Raw genomic sequence first — 18,265 nt, forward strand, 5'->3', positions numbered from 1 at the left:
AGAACTAAAAATATTCTTAAAATCAATACCTTGCCATACTTGATTAGGATTGTAGGTTAATTGTCGCATCTCAGTTGTTAATTGTGCTACTACTTTGCCAACTTTGTCAATTTGAAGACAACAGTTCGTAAGATTGAACCTACCACATACCCCTCCTTCTTTGGCTAGTATGTAGTCTAAAGCTAAACGATTTTGGTAGACAGCTGTGCGTAATTTGTCCATAGCAGTCGCTAGAGTGTTTAGAGCCTTGTCTATACGTTGACCTGCTAAATCTAAAACAGCTTGTAAACGAATAATTCTATTGATCATGTATATGGGGGTTCTGTACCCCCAGGACCCGTCTTGGGCCCAACTAGCAATGTTGTAGGTGCAGACTATTCTTTCTGAGGTCCAGGTGTCCCCTTCATATTCTGATTGACAGGGGAAACCTGCAAAGGCATTATCGGTGTTTCTTTTCCTGCGGGATAATGTATCATACACAGGGATGCCCAGTTCTTGCTTAATGGAGATCGGTAGGAGGAAAAAGGAAGGTCTTATCCACCCCAATACACATGACCCTTGCCAATCTGCTGGAAGGGACGGATAGGCTAGGTTACCACAAATCCAATACATGTTATTTGGAGCTGTCCAAATTTGGGAGGATGTTGTGTCATAGAGATAAGGTAGGAGGGAGGTGTTGAATTTGGCAGGTGTGGTGGTAGCATTGTCAGGTGCTGTCCAAGTCTGGTAGGAGTTATCCCATGTACCTAAGCAAAGGAGGTGTCCTACTGGAGTGGACCCATTTTGGGAAAAACAGTTTCTACCAATTAAGTTAGTGGTAATTGTCCAGATAAGTGGATCGGAAGCTATTCTAGCTGTTATGTTTCCTACAGAAGACATGTTATTAAACAGAGATGGCGAGGCTTCTAAGGCTTGCCACGTCCATTGTTCTCCTGTGGTGGTTCCCCCACAGACAAAACAATTGGTTACTGCAAGTTGTTTTGCAATTTTTTCTGCCATATCCATGAACAAGTTTTTTGCAATAATGCTGGTATCAGGGGCTTTTTCTAATTTCCTTAAATTATTATATACTGACCAGCCTAATGATGTTTCCTTGTCTTCATAAATTATTTCAGTTTTTATGGTAATGTAAGTATTTGGGTCTATTCCTGTGCCATCAATCCCTATACCATAAGTTTCCAAGGCAGGGTGTTGCCTGGAGATAGTGATTTCTACCTTATTGTCTGTGGTAGACCCTGATATTCGTTTGAAATGTGACAGATGATTGCAACCTGAGTACCCTCCCCCGGTATAATCACAGACACAAGACCAACCCGAGCACTCAATGGAACCTCCACAAGGGGTCCAGTGGTTGGGGTTCCCCATGGCCCAGTTAATGGGCGTATGACGCAAGTATTTATGATTGTGGGCGTACGTTGATTTCCAGTCATCCGACCCGCATGAATGTCCCCCTGGTTTAGAACAAGCAACACAAACATCAAAGATTAAAACAATTGGGTTAGTACCGTCCTTGAGCACGGTGGTGTGGTTTAGGTAATAAAGTTTTCCTTCCCCCTCAGGATCGGATCTGCCAGAGGTTCTTGGAAGTCCCACCCATAAGGTGACGTTGAGATGTACAGCTGTCTTGGGATCGTAGCAAATAGTTTTTGAGTTCCTTTTGCATAGATGGTACATGGTCCCATTGTTTTGGCAAGTTTTTCCCGTAGGAAGGCACTTCTGCGGTTGTTGGGTATGGTAGATGAGAGTTAGTTGAATGAAGCCTGCCTGCGTGGTTTTGGTCAGGCAGGGGGTGCAACCATCTGATGCGCTGGCAGAGTTCTGCGATCTCTTAATCCGATGTAGAAAAGGGGTGGCCTGAGCATAAATGTCAGGCTGACTTGCGAATTGTCTGTGATAATGACGAGGTGAACGGGGTCTAAGGACTGTCCAGGATTCATAAATGTTGCTTATGGAATCATAGAGGCGTCGACCGGAGCAATAATAGGTGGTGGGGCGAAGTATGGGGCGAAGTATGAGGAGTGTAGTTCGAGGGGGATGTTCAAAAGTGTTGATCTGGAAGGAAGCATTGCTGGAGATGTGGGGCCACGGCTTAGGGAGCGTTGACCATCTGAGGTAGGGGGGAAAGATGTCCCCAGATGCGGTGTAGGTCAGCAGGAGGGGAGTGCCTGGCGTGAAGTATGTCACTCGAGATGGAATGGAGACCTTGGAGGCATGTGCAGCAAGAAGGAGGAAGAGGGTCGGCAAGGCAACGAGACGAATCATGTTGATATGTCTGCAGGTGGTGACTTTTCTACCTTGGGGTGGTATGGTCTGATGTGCCATCCAGGAACCCACAGGACACGATCTGGAAGCTGGATAGCTGCGTAGCCACGACCCCAGGTGAGGAGACCAGCAGGGCCTTTCCAAGTAGGGTCTGGCAGTTGGCGGTAGTATACCTGTGGTTTGGGAGAATCAGGGGAAGGGGGAGGAAAAATGTCGCTCCGCTGCCGTCATAGCAGGGGTGCCGGAGAGATTGAGGAAGTTGAGTGTATGAAGACAGAGATTAAGAGTGTCTTGCATCGCCGGGAGGCTAGGGGTTCTTTTCCCTTTGATCAAATGTCGTTCTAACGCTGTTTTTAGCATTAAGTTAGCTCTCTCTACCAGGGCTTGTCCCTGACTGTTATAAGGGATCCCAAATTTGTGGGTAATTTGCCATTTAGCGCAAAATTCTGACATGGCTGTGCTAGTGTATGCAGGACCATTATCTGTTTTTATTTCATTTGGGCGTCCCAACGATGCAAAAGTGCGAATGCAATGATTGATGACATGTTTGGAGGCTTCTCCTCTTTGCGGGTTGCCATTATGAACCCTGAATAAGTATCAATTGTGACATGCAGATACTTCCAGGGGGCAAATGGAGGAAACTGAGTAATGTCCATTTGCCATATTTCGCAGGCTTTCAACCGCGGGGATTTACCCCTAAGGGAATGGAATGGGCTTGTTGACTACAGGTGGGGCATTGTTGCCTAATGGCTGAAGCTTCGGCCATAGTAAGGTTGAAATGTTTCATGAGAGCTTTGGTGTTTTGATGGAAATAAGAATGGCTCTCCCAAGGAGTCAATGTGTGTGATGTCATGATGCCTGCAGCTGCTTGATCAGCCACATCATTGCCTTCCTGGAGGATTCCTGGGAAGGGTTGATGACTACGAATGTGTGCTACAAAGAGGGGGTGTTGACGCTGTGCAATAAGGTGTTGCAATGTAACAAAAAGAGAGAGAAGGTTTTTATCAATAGCGGGAGAGAGGTAAGAGTCATGAATAGTAGAGACTATTTGAGTAACATATAGGCTGTCTAAGATCAAGTTGAGGGGTTCATTAAAGTTCTGGAGGACTAATATGGTTGCAGCAAGTTCAGCTCTTTGTGGTGATGTATTGCTTGAAGCTGAGGTTGCTGCAAGGATATTATGTCAGCAGGCTTTTTCCCCCAGGTAAGGGCTTCAAACAATGGAGAAAGAATATCAGTGGTTAAAGACAGGAAAGGTCGGGCCCAGTTTATGGTACCCAGATATTGCTGAAGTTGAACCAGAGTGGGTTGAGAAGGTAGAGACAGAGAGGGAAGTGAAGGATAGGCAGTAGTTGAAAGCATTTTATAGCCCAGATATGCGTATGGAGTTAGTACTTCGGTGAAATCAATCTGTGTTCTCTGGAAAGGCCAGCCCACTAGGGGTCGCCCTCCCATTTCTTTTTTCCTTGCTGCTTTCTTGTTTACTTTCAAACATATAGTCCGAGAGGGAAGCCCCCCCTCGAGCAGATAGAGGCTGCAGAATCCTCTTGCAATCCTCATTTGCATTTTCAACAGCCAGTTTTAACAGAAGCTCTTTACGGGCTTCTTCATTTGAGATTTGCCTCTGAATGGCCTTCTGAAGTTCCTTTACAAACTCAGCATAAGGCTGATGTTGTTAATGAAGCCTCTGACATATGGTGCCTGGATGCCGTACATGGCCACGGCTTGTTTTAAATCTCTGATTAATTTCATGGGTAAAGGTTCAAGTCTAGGCACCATATTTCCGGCTCCATCCCCCTATATATTCAACAGGACAGAGAGAGAGCTCCTCCAGGGTAAGAGAGCCCTCCCTGCTTGCTCCCTGCTCCCATGGGTGTTTGATCCTCCGCTGAATTTAAGTTAGGAGGATTTATGGGTTTAGGAGCTGTGGGAGATGAAGCTTCTAATGGGAGAGCGTCCTTTGTTTTGGTTTCAGCTGTATAAGGAGGAGGAGGGGGGGCTTTGGTCAGTGCTAAACCATGGATTTTTAAACATTCCAGGACTATTCTCCATGTGGTCAGAATCTTTGGCAGAGCCCTGGGGTTATCATGAAAATAATCACCCAAACGTTGCCATGTGGAGACTTTCAAGGACCCTTTCTCCGGATAAGCCGGATATTGTGTATAAATGTAAGTCAAAAGGGTGATAAGGTCCTTTTTAGTTGGAACTGGGAGCTTTTTGCCCTGATTCCTAAGAATACGAATTGAGCTCTTCGTTAGTTCTCCTAATTCCTGCAAATATGCTATCTGCTTTTTGGAGAACTTTCCGCCCATACTCACCTGAAGGGAGGATGTCTTCTTTGCAGAAGATTCCTGGGGAGGGATCCGTGACACGAAACGGCGTCCCTGGGTTGCAACTGGCTCGTCCGGCCGGGTGAGATAAGCAGTCGAAGATAAACGCACCCATTTCTTTTAATGGATCACGTCGGGGTCACCAGATGCGGCTTTGCTCCGCATTTGGAAGGCTGCCCACTGGGTGGTCGAATGCATCAAGAAAGACACCAACGCAGGTTCTATCTTGGATGAGCTGCCCCGATCACAAGTTCGGGAAACTCTTTTATTAAAAAACACACAGTGATACGTCACAAGCAGTGAATTCTATCCAATCATTAAGTTACATGAGAAGGAATATTAGTGCACACATAGTAACATCCAATTACAGTGCATGGTCAGTGTGAAAGGTGCAAGGTAACAAATCAGCGCCTGCATTACAGTTATTCACCCATGATGACGTGTTTGTTGATTGATGATCTCTGTTCCTGGTATGCTTTCAGCCTATGTGAGGCCTAGAGGCCTTGAGGCCTGGTATGTACCGAAACTATAGAAACTAATTTATTACTGCAGAGAACTTTGCCTTGGCTTGGATTGTTTGGGACTGTTCTATTTTTTTTTTTTTGAAATATCTTGGTTGTTGCAAGAAGAAAGAAGGGGGAAAAAAAGAAAAGAAAAGATTTATAATGGCTTTTCCTGCTGAGGAACTGAGAAAAGAATATGAGCAAACAAAAAAAATGGTAAAGATGGTGTGAAAGAAGCCTTCCTTTTTTTAGAAATGGCGCTTGCTAACTATCAACAAACATTACAACAGATGGAGACAGCAGAAGAAGAAGGAGAAGAAGAAGCCATCTTTAATGAATTTCAGAATTTAACTAAGAAAGAAGGAAGAGGGAAAGGAAGGAAAATGAAGGACTTAAGATTTAAAAAAACATTTAAGAAAGGGAAAAATAAGGTGCAAAATCAATATAATGATAGTAAACAAAAGGAAAAAGGAACACAACAGAGAAGGGAAGCCAGTAAGGCAGAGGCTAGAAGAAGGGGGGGTAGAAAGGTCTGGTGGGGGAAGAAAGGAAGGAAAAAGGTGGAGAAAAGCCACAAAGTTTTGAAATTAGATGGGGAAAAAGGAATCTTTTTTAGGGACAAAGGGTAAAGTATAATTTCTTTTAAAAAGATTTTGCAAGGTACATAAGATGGTATTGTAGCATTGTATTAGAAATAGAAAATTAAAATGGTTTAAGAGTTAATAAGAGATTAAAATGTTGAAATGTTTAGTAATGATTGATTTTAAAATTTAATAAAATATTAAAGGGAATGTTTAGAATATTGAGTTTTAATTAAAGAGTTTAATAAGATTATGGTATTGATGTTATTATAAAATTTTTATTGTAGCATTTGTTTTTGGAAAAGGCAATGGGAATGTTATAAGATTCAATATTTAGATCTACTGCTTAACTATGTATTTAATCATTTTGGATTTATTATTTTTTGTTTATTTAAAAAAAAATTAGTAGATAGAATGTACCAAGCAGAATCAGATTGGGTATTAGGTGTTATTTTAAATGTTAATTTGATTAATTTAGGGGGAAGATAGAAAGGCATCATACTCTGATTAGTGATTTCAGGAGAAATTCTTTTTTTATTATTATAAGGAACGAGACAAAGGGATAATAAAGAATGGACAAAAGATACAAATATAATGACTCAAATTAAGATGGATTAATTAAGATAGAATTAAGAAGAGTGAAATGTGTGGAGAAGCTAATATAGAAGATTTAGAATGGTAAATAAAATAAGTAATGACATGTAAGATGAGCATGAATATAATTGAAGTCCATGAAGAGAGAGATACCTGGGGCCAAGTTACTTTCCTAAAAGATTTTTTTTTTTATGTTTTGTGTGTTGTGTGTTTATGTTTCTGGGAGAATTAATAAAACCTTGCAGAAATATAGAGTGAGAATAATGGTAACCAAGTCAGAAAGAAATAGATGAAATAATAATAATGAAATTGAATAAGAGTAAAGAGAAGTAAAGAGAAACTGGATAAGAGGTATTTGTTTGCTCATATGGAAATGGTTTAAAATAGAATCATATTGTATAAAATAAGGTTTTATTTGACTTGTTAAATTCATAATGAAAAAAGGTTTAAGTATGTAATGGTTAATGATGATTTGTTTGTTTTTAAAAATTAATAAAACTTGTTTTTTTAAAAAAAAACGTGTTAAGCAGTTCTGCTTTCCCCTGTTGCTTGTCACTTCTTGCCATTTTCTCCCATTTTTGTTATTTCTGACTTGTGTCGCAAGCCTTAGTTCATTTTGAGCCTTGGCTTTCCTGACTCCATCACTGCAGACTTGGGCTGTTTGCTGATACTCTGCCTTAGTTATGTGCCCCTTTGTATATTTGTCCTTTTTGTCTTTCAATTTCTCTTTGTGCAGCCATGCTGGTTTCTTTTGAGAGCTATTATTTTTCTTCTTCGTTGGAATTGTGCTAGACTGGGCTTTTATAATCTCAAATTTTATAATCTCTAAAATTTCCCAAGCTTCTTGTTTTCCCTTGAGGGAAATTCTAGTCAAATGTATACCATCCATCTGAAATGACATAGGGCTTCATCCATGGAATCCTTCCCAAACTCTCTCTAAGTTTATCGAAATTAGCTCTATTAAAGTCCAAGACTCTCGTTTGACTCTGTTCTATTGCTTGTGCTTGCATAACGTTGAATTCCAATATCGCGTGATCCCAGGTTTCTGCAACCTCAACCCTTTCTATCATCTCATCTCTGTTAGTCAGAATTAAATCCAATAGGGCTGACCTCCTTGTTCCCTTCTCTACTTTTTGGGAAGACAAAGTTGTCTATTAAGTTTATCAGGAACCTGGTTGATCTTCCATTGGGTGCAGTTTGTCTCCCAGTTGATGTCAGGGTAGTAGTTAAAGTCTCCCATTACCAGTGGTGGGATTCCAAATTGCGTGCTACCAGTTCTGCGTGCACCCCAGAAGATAGGCTCAAGATCCAGATGGATCTTGACAGACTCGAACCCCAGGCCCTATCTAACACAACGAAATTCAACGTGGAGAAAAGGAAAGTCCTCCACTTAGGCAAGAAAAACCAAAAGGACACATATATAGACTGGGTGAAACCAGGCTCAATAGCAGGAACTGGGAGGGGGATCTTGGAGTCTTAGTGGACAACCAGCTAAATAGGAGCCAATGTTGTGCAGCAGCAGCCAAAAAAGCCAATGCAATCCTAAATTGCGTTAACAGAGGGATACAATCCAGATCAAGGGAGGTACTAATACCACTCTATAAAGCCTTAGTAAGGCCACACCTAGAGTCCTACATCCAGTTTTGGTCACCACACTATAAAAAAGATGTTGAGACTCTAGAAAAAAAGGGCAGAGAAGAGCAACCAGGATGATGAGGGGACTGGAGGACAAAACATACGATGGACGGTTGCAGGAACTGGGCCTGGCTTGTCTAGGGAAGAGAAGGACCAGGGGAGACAGGAGAGCATCTTCCAACATTTGGGGGGCTGCTCCAGAGAGGAGGAGGGATCAGGGATATGCAACCTTGGCGGCTTTAAGACTTGTGGACTCCAACTCCCAGCATTCCTCAGCCAGCTTTGGCTGAGGAATTCTGGGAGTTGAGGTCCACAAGTCTTAAAGCCGCCAAGGTTGGAAACCCCTGGACTAGATGACCTAACAAGGTCCCTTCCAACTAGGTTATCCTCCCTCCCTCGGCCAGGAGGCGGGGCGAAAGGCTGGCAGCGTGCCCGGGGCTTTCCCACGCGGAGGCGGCGGGCGGGGCGATCCCGGTATAAGGGAAGCGCTGGAGGCTGCGGGGCCAGACCGGGGATCGAACCATGGAGGCGGGGGCGCTGGGGGCGGGCGCGGCGCTGCTGCTGGGGCTCTACGCGCTGATCTACTACACCTTCGTGTCGGCCACCCGGTGCCGGAACGCGGTCAGCCTGCGGGGCAAGACGGTGCTCATCACAGGTCAGCTGGGGGGGCTTGTTCCCTTTCTTTCTTTCTTTCTTTCTTTCTTTCTTTCTTTCTTTCTTTCTTTCTTTCTTTCTTTCTCTTTTCCTCTCTTTCTCTTTCTTTCTCTTCCTCTCCCTCCCTCTCTCGCTCTCTTTCTTTCTTTCTTTCTTTCTTTCTTTCTTTCTTTCTTTCTTTCTTTCTTCTTTCTTTCTCTTTTCCTCTCTTTTCTTTCTTTCTCTTCCTCTCCCTCCCTCTCTTCTTTCTTTCTTTCTTTCTTTTTCTTTCTTTCTTTTCCTCTCTTTCTCTTTCTTTCTCTTTTTCCCTTTCTTTCTCTCTCCTCCCTCCCTCTCTCGTTCTCTTTTCTTTCTTTCTTTCTTTCTTTCTTTCTTTCTTTCTTTCTTTCTTTCTTTCTTTCTTTCTTTCTTTCTTTCTCTTTTCCTCTTTCTTCTCTCTCTCCCTCCCTCCTCTCTCTTTCTCTTTCTCTTTCTTTCTTTCTTTCTTTCTTTCTTTCTTTCTTTCTTTCTTTCTTTCTTTCTTCTCTCTTTTCTCTTTCTCTTCTCTCTCTTCTCTCCCTCCCTCCCTCTCGTTTCTTTTCTTTCTTTCTTTCTTTCTTTCTTTCTTTCTTTCTTTCTTTCTTTCTTTCTTTCTTTCTTTTCTCTTTTCCTCTCTTTCTCTTTCTTTCTCTTCCTCTCCCTCCCTCTCTCGCTCTCTTTCTTTCTTTCTTTTCTCTCTTTCTCTTTCTTTTCTTTTCCCTTTCTCTCTCTCTCCTCCCTCCCTCTCTCTTCTCTTTTCTTTCTTTCTTTCTTTCTTTCTTTCTTTCTTTCTTTCTTTCTTTCTCTTCTTTCTTTCTTTCTCTTTTTCCTCTTTCTTTCTCTCTCTCCCTCCCTCCCTCTCTCGTTCTCTTTCTTTCTTTCTTTCTTTCTTTCTTTCTTTCTTTCTTTCTTTCTTTCTTTCTTTCTTTCTTTTCCTCTTTCTTTCTCTCTCTCCCTCCCTCCCTCTCTCGTTCTCTTTCTTTCTTTCTTTCTTTCTTTCTTTCTTTCTTTCTTTCTTTCTTTCTTTCTTTTTCTTTCTTTCTTTCTCTTTTTCCTCTTTCTTTCTCTCTCTCCCTCCCTCCCTCTCTCGTTCTCTTTTCTTCTTTCTTTCTTTCTTTCTTTCTTTCTTTCTTTCTTTCTTTCTTTCTTTCTTTCTTTCTTTCTTTCTCTTTTTCCCCTTTCTTTTCTCTCTCTTTCTTTCCCTCCCTCTCTCGCTCTCTCTCTCGCTTCCCCCCTCCCAACTTCAATGGCTCCGCGCAGGACCAAACTCGCGGGGGGCAAAAGCGCAGCGCAGCGTCCGAGGGAGACGCGAGTCAACGCTAAACCAGGTTTGTCCGCGGAGATGCCGCCCACCCAGGTCCTGCTTGACCCAAAGGCGCTTTAGCCACAACCCAGAAGGTCCGGCCAGAAAAGGGGAAGAAACCGGGGCCGAACCGAACCGGGAGGCTCCGCGGAGGCCAGCCGTCCCCGGGGCTGCCTCGCTCCTTGAGACCCCTCCCCTCTTCCGAGGCCGAGAGGAGCGGGAGGGGAAGAGCCGGGTTCTCGCGGGAGGGGCGCCGGGAAAGGACCTCCTTGACTCCGAAAGGGATAGCCAGACTTCGGAAGGCTAACAGAATAACAGAGTCGGAAGGGACCTTCGAGGTCTTCTAGTCCAACCTCTGCTCAAAGAGGAGACCCTGGCCTATTCCATGCCAGACGCAGGGTTGTCCAATCGCTTCTTCAAAACTTGCAGTGTTTGGGGCATTCCCAACTTCTGGAGGCTGATTAATTGTTCTGTCAGGAAATTCCTCCTCACCTCTCGGTTGCTTCTCTCCTTGGTCAGTTTCCCTCCCTGTTGCTTCTTGTCCTGCCCTCAGGGGCTTTGGAGAATAGCTTGACCCCCCTCTTCTTTGGGGCAGCCCCTCAGATGCTGGAAGGCTGCTGCCCTGTCATCCTTAGTCCTTCCTTTTAGCCTCCAGTCCCCTCATCGTCTCTGTTGCTCTTCTCTGAACTCTTTCCAAAGTCCCAACATCCTTTTTTTAATATTGTGGTGACCAGGGACTGGATGCAGGATTCCAGGGGTGGCCTTAGCAGGGCCTTAGGTTCACACTTCGCTGCCTAGGATTGTGTCGGCTTTGGGGGCAGCTGCAGCACACGGATGGCTCCTATTTAAGGGAGTCTTTTTGGAATAGTTTTCTCTATCCAGTCCTCGCTGCTCCTTAGTTCGAAGCTGCTTCTATCAATTGCTTCTTGTCCTGCCCTCGGGGGGCTTTGGAGAATAGCTTGACCCCCCTCCTCCTTTGGGGCAGGCAGCCCCTCAAATATTGGAAGATGCTGTCACGTCAGCCGCCTCTTTCTCTTTGTTAGACTAGACAGATGTTGGTGCCAGTCGATTGGCCTCGGAGGGGGCTGGAGACTGGCTTTTCAGGCTGCCCAAGGCCCATTTTACACGGGCGCAGGAGTCACTTCGCTTCCTCTCTCCCCACGTCTCCCCAAAGCCTTAGTCCTCCTCCCTGGGATGGAGAGAAGCCAGGAGCAATTCAGAGAAGAAGCAGAAGGTGCAGAAAAACCAGTTCAGCCCTTGAAGAGAGACTGGAGGAGCTGGGAAGTTTAGCAAATTGGACGGCAGGTTCAACATCCCCGCAGAAGTTGGCCAAGAAATAGGATCAGGGATTGCAGTTGCCAGCAGGCAGATTCCAATTAAATTAGACGAATGAAAGAATTCCTAATGTGAAAAAAACAATTACGCCAGAAACGGGAAAGTTTGGTTTAGCGGTGAAGGCACCGGGATAGAAATCAGGAGAGGGTAAATTCTAGTTCTGCCTTAGATGTGCAAGTGAGGTTAAGGGGACTAGAACTCCCAGTCTCCTGGTGATTGGCCCAAAGTCATCCAGCCGGCTTTCCTGCCTAAGGTGGGACTAGAATAGACGGTTGGACAAGGAAACTTAAGGCAGTCAATTAATGCAAGGGGAGAGGCAAATCTTCGTGACCTTTAGAACCTAATTCCAAGCAAAAAATTAGTAGGTTACCAATCAGATCAGGAGGTAAAGAGCAAAGAGAAAGGAGGGTGGACATAATGCAGACAGTGAGGGAAAAGGATGGGAATCCCAGTTACGATGTACGAGACATAAGAAAGCAATCCAAGACCCATGAAGGACTCCAATACCTATAGACAACCGCTCAAAGTTTAGGGAACAAATGGAAACTTCCAAACGGTGAGAATAATTATTCAGTGCAAGAGCTGGACTCCAGAAGTTATGGGGGCTCCATCACTGGAGGAATTCAAGAAAAGACTGGACAGCCACTTGTGAGGAGAGGAGAGAGTTGGAAGAGACCGTGTAGGTCATCTAGTCCAGGTCTCTCCAACCTTTGGGACCACCAAACTCATCATTTTAAATCCCGTGGACCAGAGACCCAGGGAAAATCCCCCAAAAAAGTCTGCAGGAAAATTCCCCACCCCCTTTTCCTACCGATCGATCGTTCTTTATTTGGGATCGCGGGATACTGTCTCCAGCTCCATTCTCAGGGAGAGAGAGAAAGAGAGGGAGAGGGAGGGAGAGACTTTTGGCTTCATGCAAGGAAAGCAGCAGGAGCCGCAGAAGTCTTTTTTTTCTCTCCCCCAAACTCCGCCAGGAATGAGTCTTTGCCGGCGCAGCCTCTTGGAGCAGGAGGCCTTGCAGGGCCCCACAGGCTCATTTCTGGCAGAGTTTGGGGGAGAGAAAGAAAGACTTTTGCTGCTTTCCTTGCCTGCAGCCAAAAGCAGCGGAAGAAAGAAGCGGAAAGAAGCAGCCCAGTGGCCAGGCCAGGCACGTGGGGTGAGTGGGGCAAGTACCCCCCCCTCCGCCCTTCAACCCCTCCCCTCACTACATGTTGTTCACAATGCAAGCGATGCAAGCCTTGTGTTCCCACAGGCCATGTGGGCAGCGCAGCCTTGTGTTCCCGCGCAGCCTGGTTTAATTGCTTTGGGGGGGGGGACATTTCTCTGTGGACCAGCAAAATTTTCTCATGGACCACCAGTGGCCCCCAGTCCACTGATTGGCGACCACTGATCTAGTCCAATCCCTCCCTGCCCAAGCGGGAGACCCTACACCGTTTCTGACCGATGGCAGTCCAGTGTCTTCTTGGAAGCCTCCAGGGATGAAGCTCCCACAACTTCTGAAGGCAACTTCTCTCCCGTGGGTTGGTTGTCCTCCCTGTCAGAAAATTCCTCCTTATTTCCAGGTTGAATCTCTCCTGGATCTTCTTATTACCTTCTCTACGGCCCCCTCTTAGTGCTGGTATCATTCTGACTGTCGTTTTGCTTGTACGCGGAGATCTTCTGCAGCGGAGACTCGTCCCTTGTGTAATCACACTTGGCCAAATAAAATATTCCGTCTTCATAGGAGGAAAAGGGGCAGCAATGGACTTTGGGGTAACCGAAAGCAGGCTTCCGGTTACAAGCAGACCTTGACTTACCACCATCCGTTTATTGACCGTTTGAAGTTACAAGAGCGCTGAAAGAAGTGACGCATGACTGGTGCTTACACTGTCATAGCATTTCCACAGCCACGTGATCAGAATTCAGGCACCTGGAATCCGGTATGTGTTGATGGCAGTTTGAGCATCCTGGAGTCACCTGGTCACCGTCTGTGACTTTGCCAGCTGGCTTCCAACAAGCAAAGACCCAGGGAGATTCGCTCAACAACTGTGGCAAAACAGATCATAAAATCAAGCCCAACTCACTTAACTGCCTTGCTTAACAACAGAAATTCTGCTCCCCGTTGTGTTCGTCATAAGTCAAGGACCAATTTTTGTACAGCGATTTTTTTATTGGGCAGATTTTGTAATATATTTTTATTGTTTACAACTATAAATATCAAACACGGTGTGGCCGTTCTGGCATTACTCTGCCATACATAGAAAGATATTACTAAACCATTAACATTCATATGATTACTACACTATTCACATTCTAGGTCTATTTATCCTAACAATTTTGGTTCCGACCTTCCCTTCTCTTTTGAAACCGTTGATAGAACTTATTCCAGGTGTCACAATCTTCCAACTACCCCTTATTTTTCAGTTCTAGAGTTGTCTATCAAGTTCTGCACAAGCCAGTATTTTTCTTATTCTCTCTCTTTCTAGTGGTGTATTTTCATGCTTCCAATATTTTGCATAGACCATGCTAGCCACTGTCAGTACATGCATTATTAAATATGTTATGGCTTTGCTGTGGTATTTGCCCATCTGCGGTGATCTTGGAGGGCAGGAAGTTTGTGTGGAGACGGATGCCAAAAATGAGTAGAGCAGTTCCACTTTCTCCCTGTTTCCCTTCTTGCCATTTTCTCCCATTGATGGAAGCATCATTTCCTTGACTTTTTCCCTTGTTTTTTTACATGTTGAAAGAAAACTTTTTTTGTTGTTATTTTTGACATCTGTTGCAAGACTTAGTTCATTTTGAGCCTTAGACTTCAACATTGCAGGGTCGGGCTATTTGCTAATATTCTGCCTTACTCCTTACTCTTAATATTCCAGCCTCACCTGGAGACAGGCAAGGAAAGGCGTCCCTGGGGGCACTTCGCTCGCTTTAGCACTCCGCTGCCAAACAACAGCCACACCCAGTGCTTATTTGGGGGCAGGGGAGGGGAGAGAGAGAGAGAGAGAAAGAAAGCATCTCTCGCATGACCCGGGGAGGAAAGGAGGTGCAACGAAATTCACTCTTTCACCCTACAAAACGCCAATCTATCGCCTCCCAGGAGATCTTAAAAACCACCAAACACTCCCACTTGCAGTTCCCATGTCTCCGGGCTCGGGTCCCTGAGATGCACAGTCCCCTCCGCCAGCTGTCAGTTCTTCCCATTAGTTCTCTAGCTTTGAATTGCTCCCGGCTCTCCCTCTCTCTTTCCTCCCCTCCCCCCTGCACCCACGTGCAGGCAGGAAAGGAAAGGGAGACGGAGCCGTGCCCAGGTCTCCCCTCTTCCAGCCCTCGCTGCCCCTCCCAACATCGAAGCCTCGGAAACGCAGGCAAGGCCGCCCCTGCGGTAGCAGCGCCCTGAGTTGCTTGCTTCTCCACTACTGCCCCCTCTTCCTCCTCCTCCAGCACCGCTTCCTTCTCTGGGTAGGGCGATTCTTAACTAACCGAGCATGCTAAGGCAGCTCAGGATGCTACCTCTGCACCCCCTGCATCTCCGAGGCTTTGATGTTGGGAGAGGCAGCGAGGGCTGGAAGAGCTGAGAGCTCCATGTGGATAGGGGGAGGGAAGGGGGGAGGAAAGAGAGGCGGGAGCAATTCAAAGCTAGAGAACTGATGGGGAAAGCTAACAGTGGGTGCTGGGTGTGCGGACTGTGGTTGCCGCTGGCGCCGCCGCCGTGTGTGGGAGCTGGTTGGTGCATGCATCTCAGGGACCTGACTCCAGGGTCCCTCAAAGAGCCAGGAGGCAAGAGAACTGCGCGGCCCAGATTAATTGCCATTTCTTCTGCGGCCCACCAAAATTTTTCCACGGCCCACCAGTGGGCCATGGCCCACCCGTTAGCTGTTTTAAAGGCTTTAGAATATTCAAAAAGTCTTTTATTTTCCTTTTGACACTTGAATTTCAGCTTAAAATTGCCTGTTCGTGTCAAAGTAGATTAACACAATTTTTTTGCTTAAGTCTCTTCTTTTTAACATTCAGAGCCAATGCAGCTGTCCATACGAGAAACCAAAAAAAAACAACCCTAAACTTTTTCCCCCTTTCCCTCTCTCCTCCGCCGCTTTAAAGATCTTCTTTTAGGAATAACACTCTTGATAATTTAAGTTCCAGGGTACCTTGCATAGATGTTATCTCTGCTTAGCCTGGTTTGTCGAGCTCTCTCCTTCCTCTTCCTCTTGCTCATTCTTGTCCGGTCGGGTTCTTCTTTGAGGTGGCCATTTCTGACCACCGCTGCAACCGCCTTCAGGAAAGGGAGTAATGGCCAGCCGAGGAGGAGAGATGCGGCTCCCCTTGACTCAGCTAGTGGTCTCCCCCTTCTTCACCACCTCTACGGGGCGGCTTCAGCCCCATATCCAAAGGAGCGGGGCGCTCCAGCGTCGAGCCTGAATCTCAACCTCTTTTTTATAGTGTGGTGACCAAAACTGCATGCAGGACTCTAGGTGTGGTCTTACTAAGGCTTTATAGAGTGTATTAGTACTTGATCTTGATTGTATCCCTCTGTTCATACAATTTGGGGTTGCATTAGCTTTTTTGGCTGCTGCCAAAAAAGACCATTTGTATTACACTTGAATAATTTTAATCCATTCTTCTTCTTCATTGATGCTAGGTTGCTCGGAAAATCATACCCTGAGCCAGAATTTCTCAACCTGTGCAGTTCCAAGATGTTGCTTAACTTTAATTCTGGGAGTTGAACTCCACCCCTCTTAAAGTTGCCACAGTTGAGAAACACTGCCAACGTAATGCTTCACTATGCGACACCACAAAAACTGCAGGCACAGGAATGCAGGTCTGGCTCCTGAATCCCCATCAAAGGCTGGGTGATCTCTGTGAATCCTTTCTCTGCACTTTCCTAGGTGGAAATGCAGGGATCGGGAAGGCCACAGCAGTGGATCTGGCCCGGAGAGGCGCCCGTGTCATTCTGGCATGCCGCGACAAAGCGAGAGGAGAATCGGCCATGTACGATATCAGACGGGTAAGCCGTGCGGTTCTCTCCTTTCCTCTGTTCTTCTACATCCAGGTGTTTTCCTGATGTTTTTTTATTCAGTTATTTAGCATGTGGCATCTAAAGAGATCATGCAATCTCTGATACGCAACATGGATAAAACACATTCTACGCACAAACACAAATTGAATGTTTAAATAAGGCATCAACAAATTTGTGTATATCCAGGGGTGGGATTCAACCAGTGTTACTACCAGTTTGGTCAGAGTGCATTTTGTGCGCGTGTAAACAATTGCAAAAAAATAAATAAAAAATCAGCTGTGCCACCTGGAGTAGCTGACAAGCACTGCATGCGAGTGCGCAGCGTTTGAAAATCCTCCTCTTTCCTGCTTTTTCAACCTTACCTGTGCCGTGCAAAACAGCCGAGGTTGAAAAAGCAGGAAATAAAGGACAGCCAAGAGCCCAGGTGGGCGGGTGGGCCAAACAGATGACCAAAAGGTCATCGCACTGAACCGGTTCGGTGTCTGCTGCTCTTCAGAGCTACCGGTTCTATTGAACCGGGCGGAATCGGTAGCATTCCACCCCTGTGTATATGAAATAATTGGACAGCAGAGGAGGAAAAATATTAGAGTAAAATCATCATAAAATATCCATAATATGGCCCCATAAAGTCACAATGGGATAGATGTTATGCAGGTAGTCCTTGACTTACAACAGTTCCTTTAGTGATTGTTCAAAATTACAATGGCACCGAAAAAAGTGATTTGGGACCATTTTTCACACGGCCGTTGCAGCATCATGTTCACATGATCAAAATTCAGACATCGGGCGACTGACTCATAGTTACGAAGGTTGCAGTGTCCCGGGGTCATATGATCCCCTTTGGCAACTTTCTGACAAACACAGTCAATGGGGAATTCACTTAACAACCTCGTTACCAGTGGTGGTATTTAGCGGTTCGCAACGTTTCAGGTGAACCGGTAGCAAAGATTTGGCGTGGGTCGCCGAACCAGTAGTAAGTTCTGGCTGGCCACGCCCCTGACCCAGTCACCCGGTCGCCGCTGGCTCACTTGCCCTGCCCGCCTAATGCTCGCCCTGAAGGTATTTCTTCCCCTCCCCCTCCTGACAATCAGCTGTTCATACGATCAGCTGTGCCGGGATTCCCTTAGCTTGTCTTACTGCTTTGCCCAGGAGGATTCCCTGAGGTCCAGGAAGGCAAAAAATGGAGGGAGGGTCACAGCACCCCCCCCCCTCTCCATTTTTTGCCTTCCTGAGCCCCACGGAAGCTTCCTGGGAGCAGAAATGCCCCCCGAGGCTCACCTGAGGCCCAGAACACCCCAAAAAATGGTTGGGGAGGGTTGGCTGCAAAAAAGCAAAAAAAGCCACACCCACCTAGCCACGCCCATCAAATCGCCCACAACCCATAGTAAAAAGTTTTGAATCCTGCCACTGCTCGTTACCAATTTAACAACTGCAGTGACTCACTTAGCAACAGCGGCAAGAAAGGTCGTAAATTGGTGCAAAATTTATTTAACAACTATCTCACTTAACAACAGAAATTTGGGGCTCAGTTGTGCTGGTACGTCGAGGACTACTTGTAATTTGATACCTAACCATCTAACGGCTTCTGGTGTGATTGCGATGAGATCGTCGCAGGTGCCTTGACATTTCCTGAGGGGACAGTCTTGGACTATGTGTGTTATTGTTTGTTCCGATGCAGCCCAGTCGCATTGCAGGATCCTCAGCCATTCCCCACTTGAAGAGCTTTGCCTTGAATTCTTTCACAGCCTGTCCTGGTTCTGTTCAGGAAGCTCCATATTTTTGAGGGAAACGGCGTTCCTGGAAGTGGTTTTGTTGGATCTGGGTCAGGCAACTGAGCAGCAACCGTCCAAATGAATTCAGAGACACAAACTGACACTTTTATATAAATACGTATATTTAACATCTGTAACTACAGCAGACAAGATAGTCAGCAGCAAAGGAACGTCATGAGGTAAATATAAACAGCATACAGAGCCCACAGGAGAAAAAGGCGGGAAAAAAGGGAAACTCCCCCTTTACACCCACGGCAACCAATCATAGCGCGGATTGCCTCATGC

General features: G+C 45.7%; 1 protein-coding gene across 5 annotated transcripts in view; it reads left to right on the forward strand.

The window, feature by feature from the left end:
- LOC148132649 (dehydrogenase/reductase SDR family member 13-like) overlaps positions 1 to 18,265 on the forward strand; it is a 70,496-nt gene that overhangs the window by 26,797 nt on the left and 25,434 nt on the right. Inside the window, exons 1-2 of one of the 5 annotated variants that reach the window (XM_087955882.1) lie at positions 8,390 to 8,560; positions 16,078 to 16,196. In XM_087955882.1, coding sequence (XP_087812008.1) covers positions 8,428 to 8,560; positions 16,078 to 16,196 — 252 coding nt within the window. In that variant the 5' untranslated portion in view covers positions 8,390 to 8,427. Of the gene's footprint in view, positions 1 to 8,373; positions 8,561 to 9,824; positions 9,906 to 16,077; positions 16,197 to 18,265 lie in introns of those variants that run through there. The other 4 variants (XM_087955907.1, XM_087955899.1, XM_087955890.1 and 1 more) reach the window with 4 other exon arrangements.

Source organism: Notechis scutatus, chromosome 1, assembly GCF_049901735.1.
Source record: "Notechis scutatus isolate UNSWTSFEM ecotype Mainland chromosome 1, rNotScu1.2, whole genome shotgun sequence".
Classification (NCBI taxonomy): Eukaryota; Metazoa; Chordata; class Lepidosauria; order Squamata; family Elapidae; genus Notechis; species Notechis scutatus.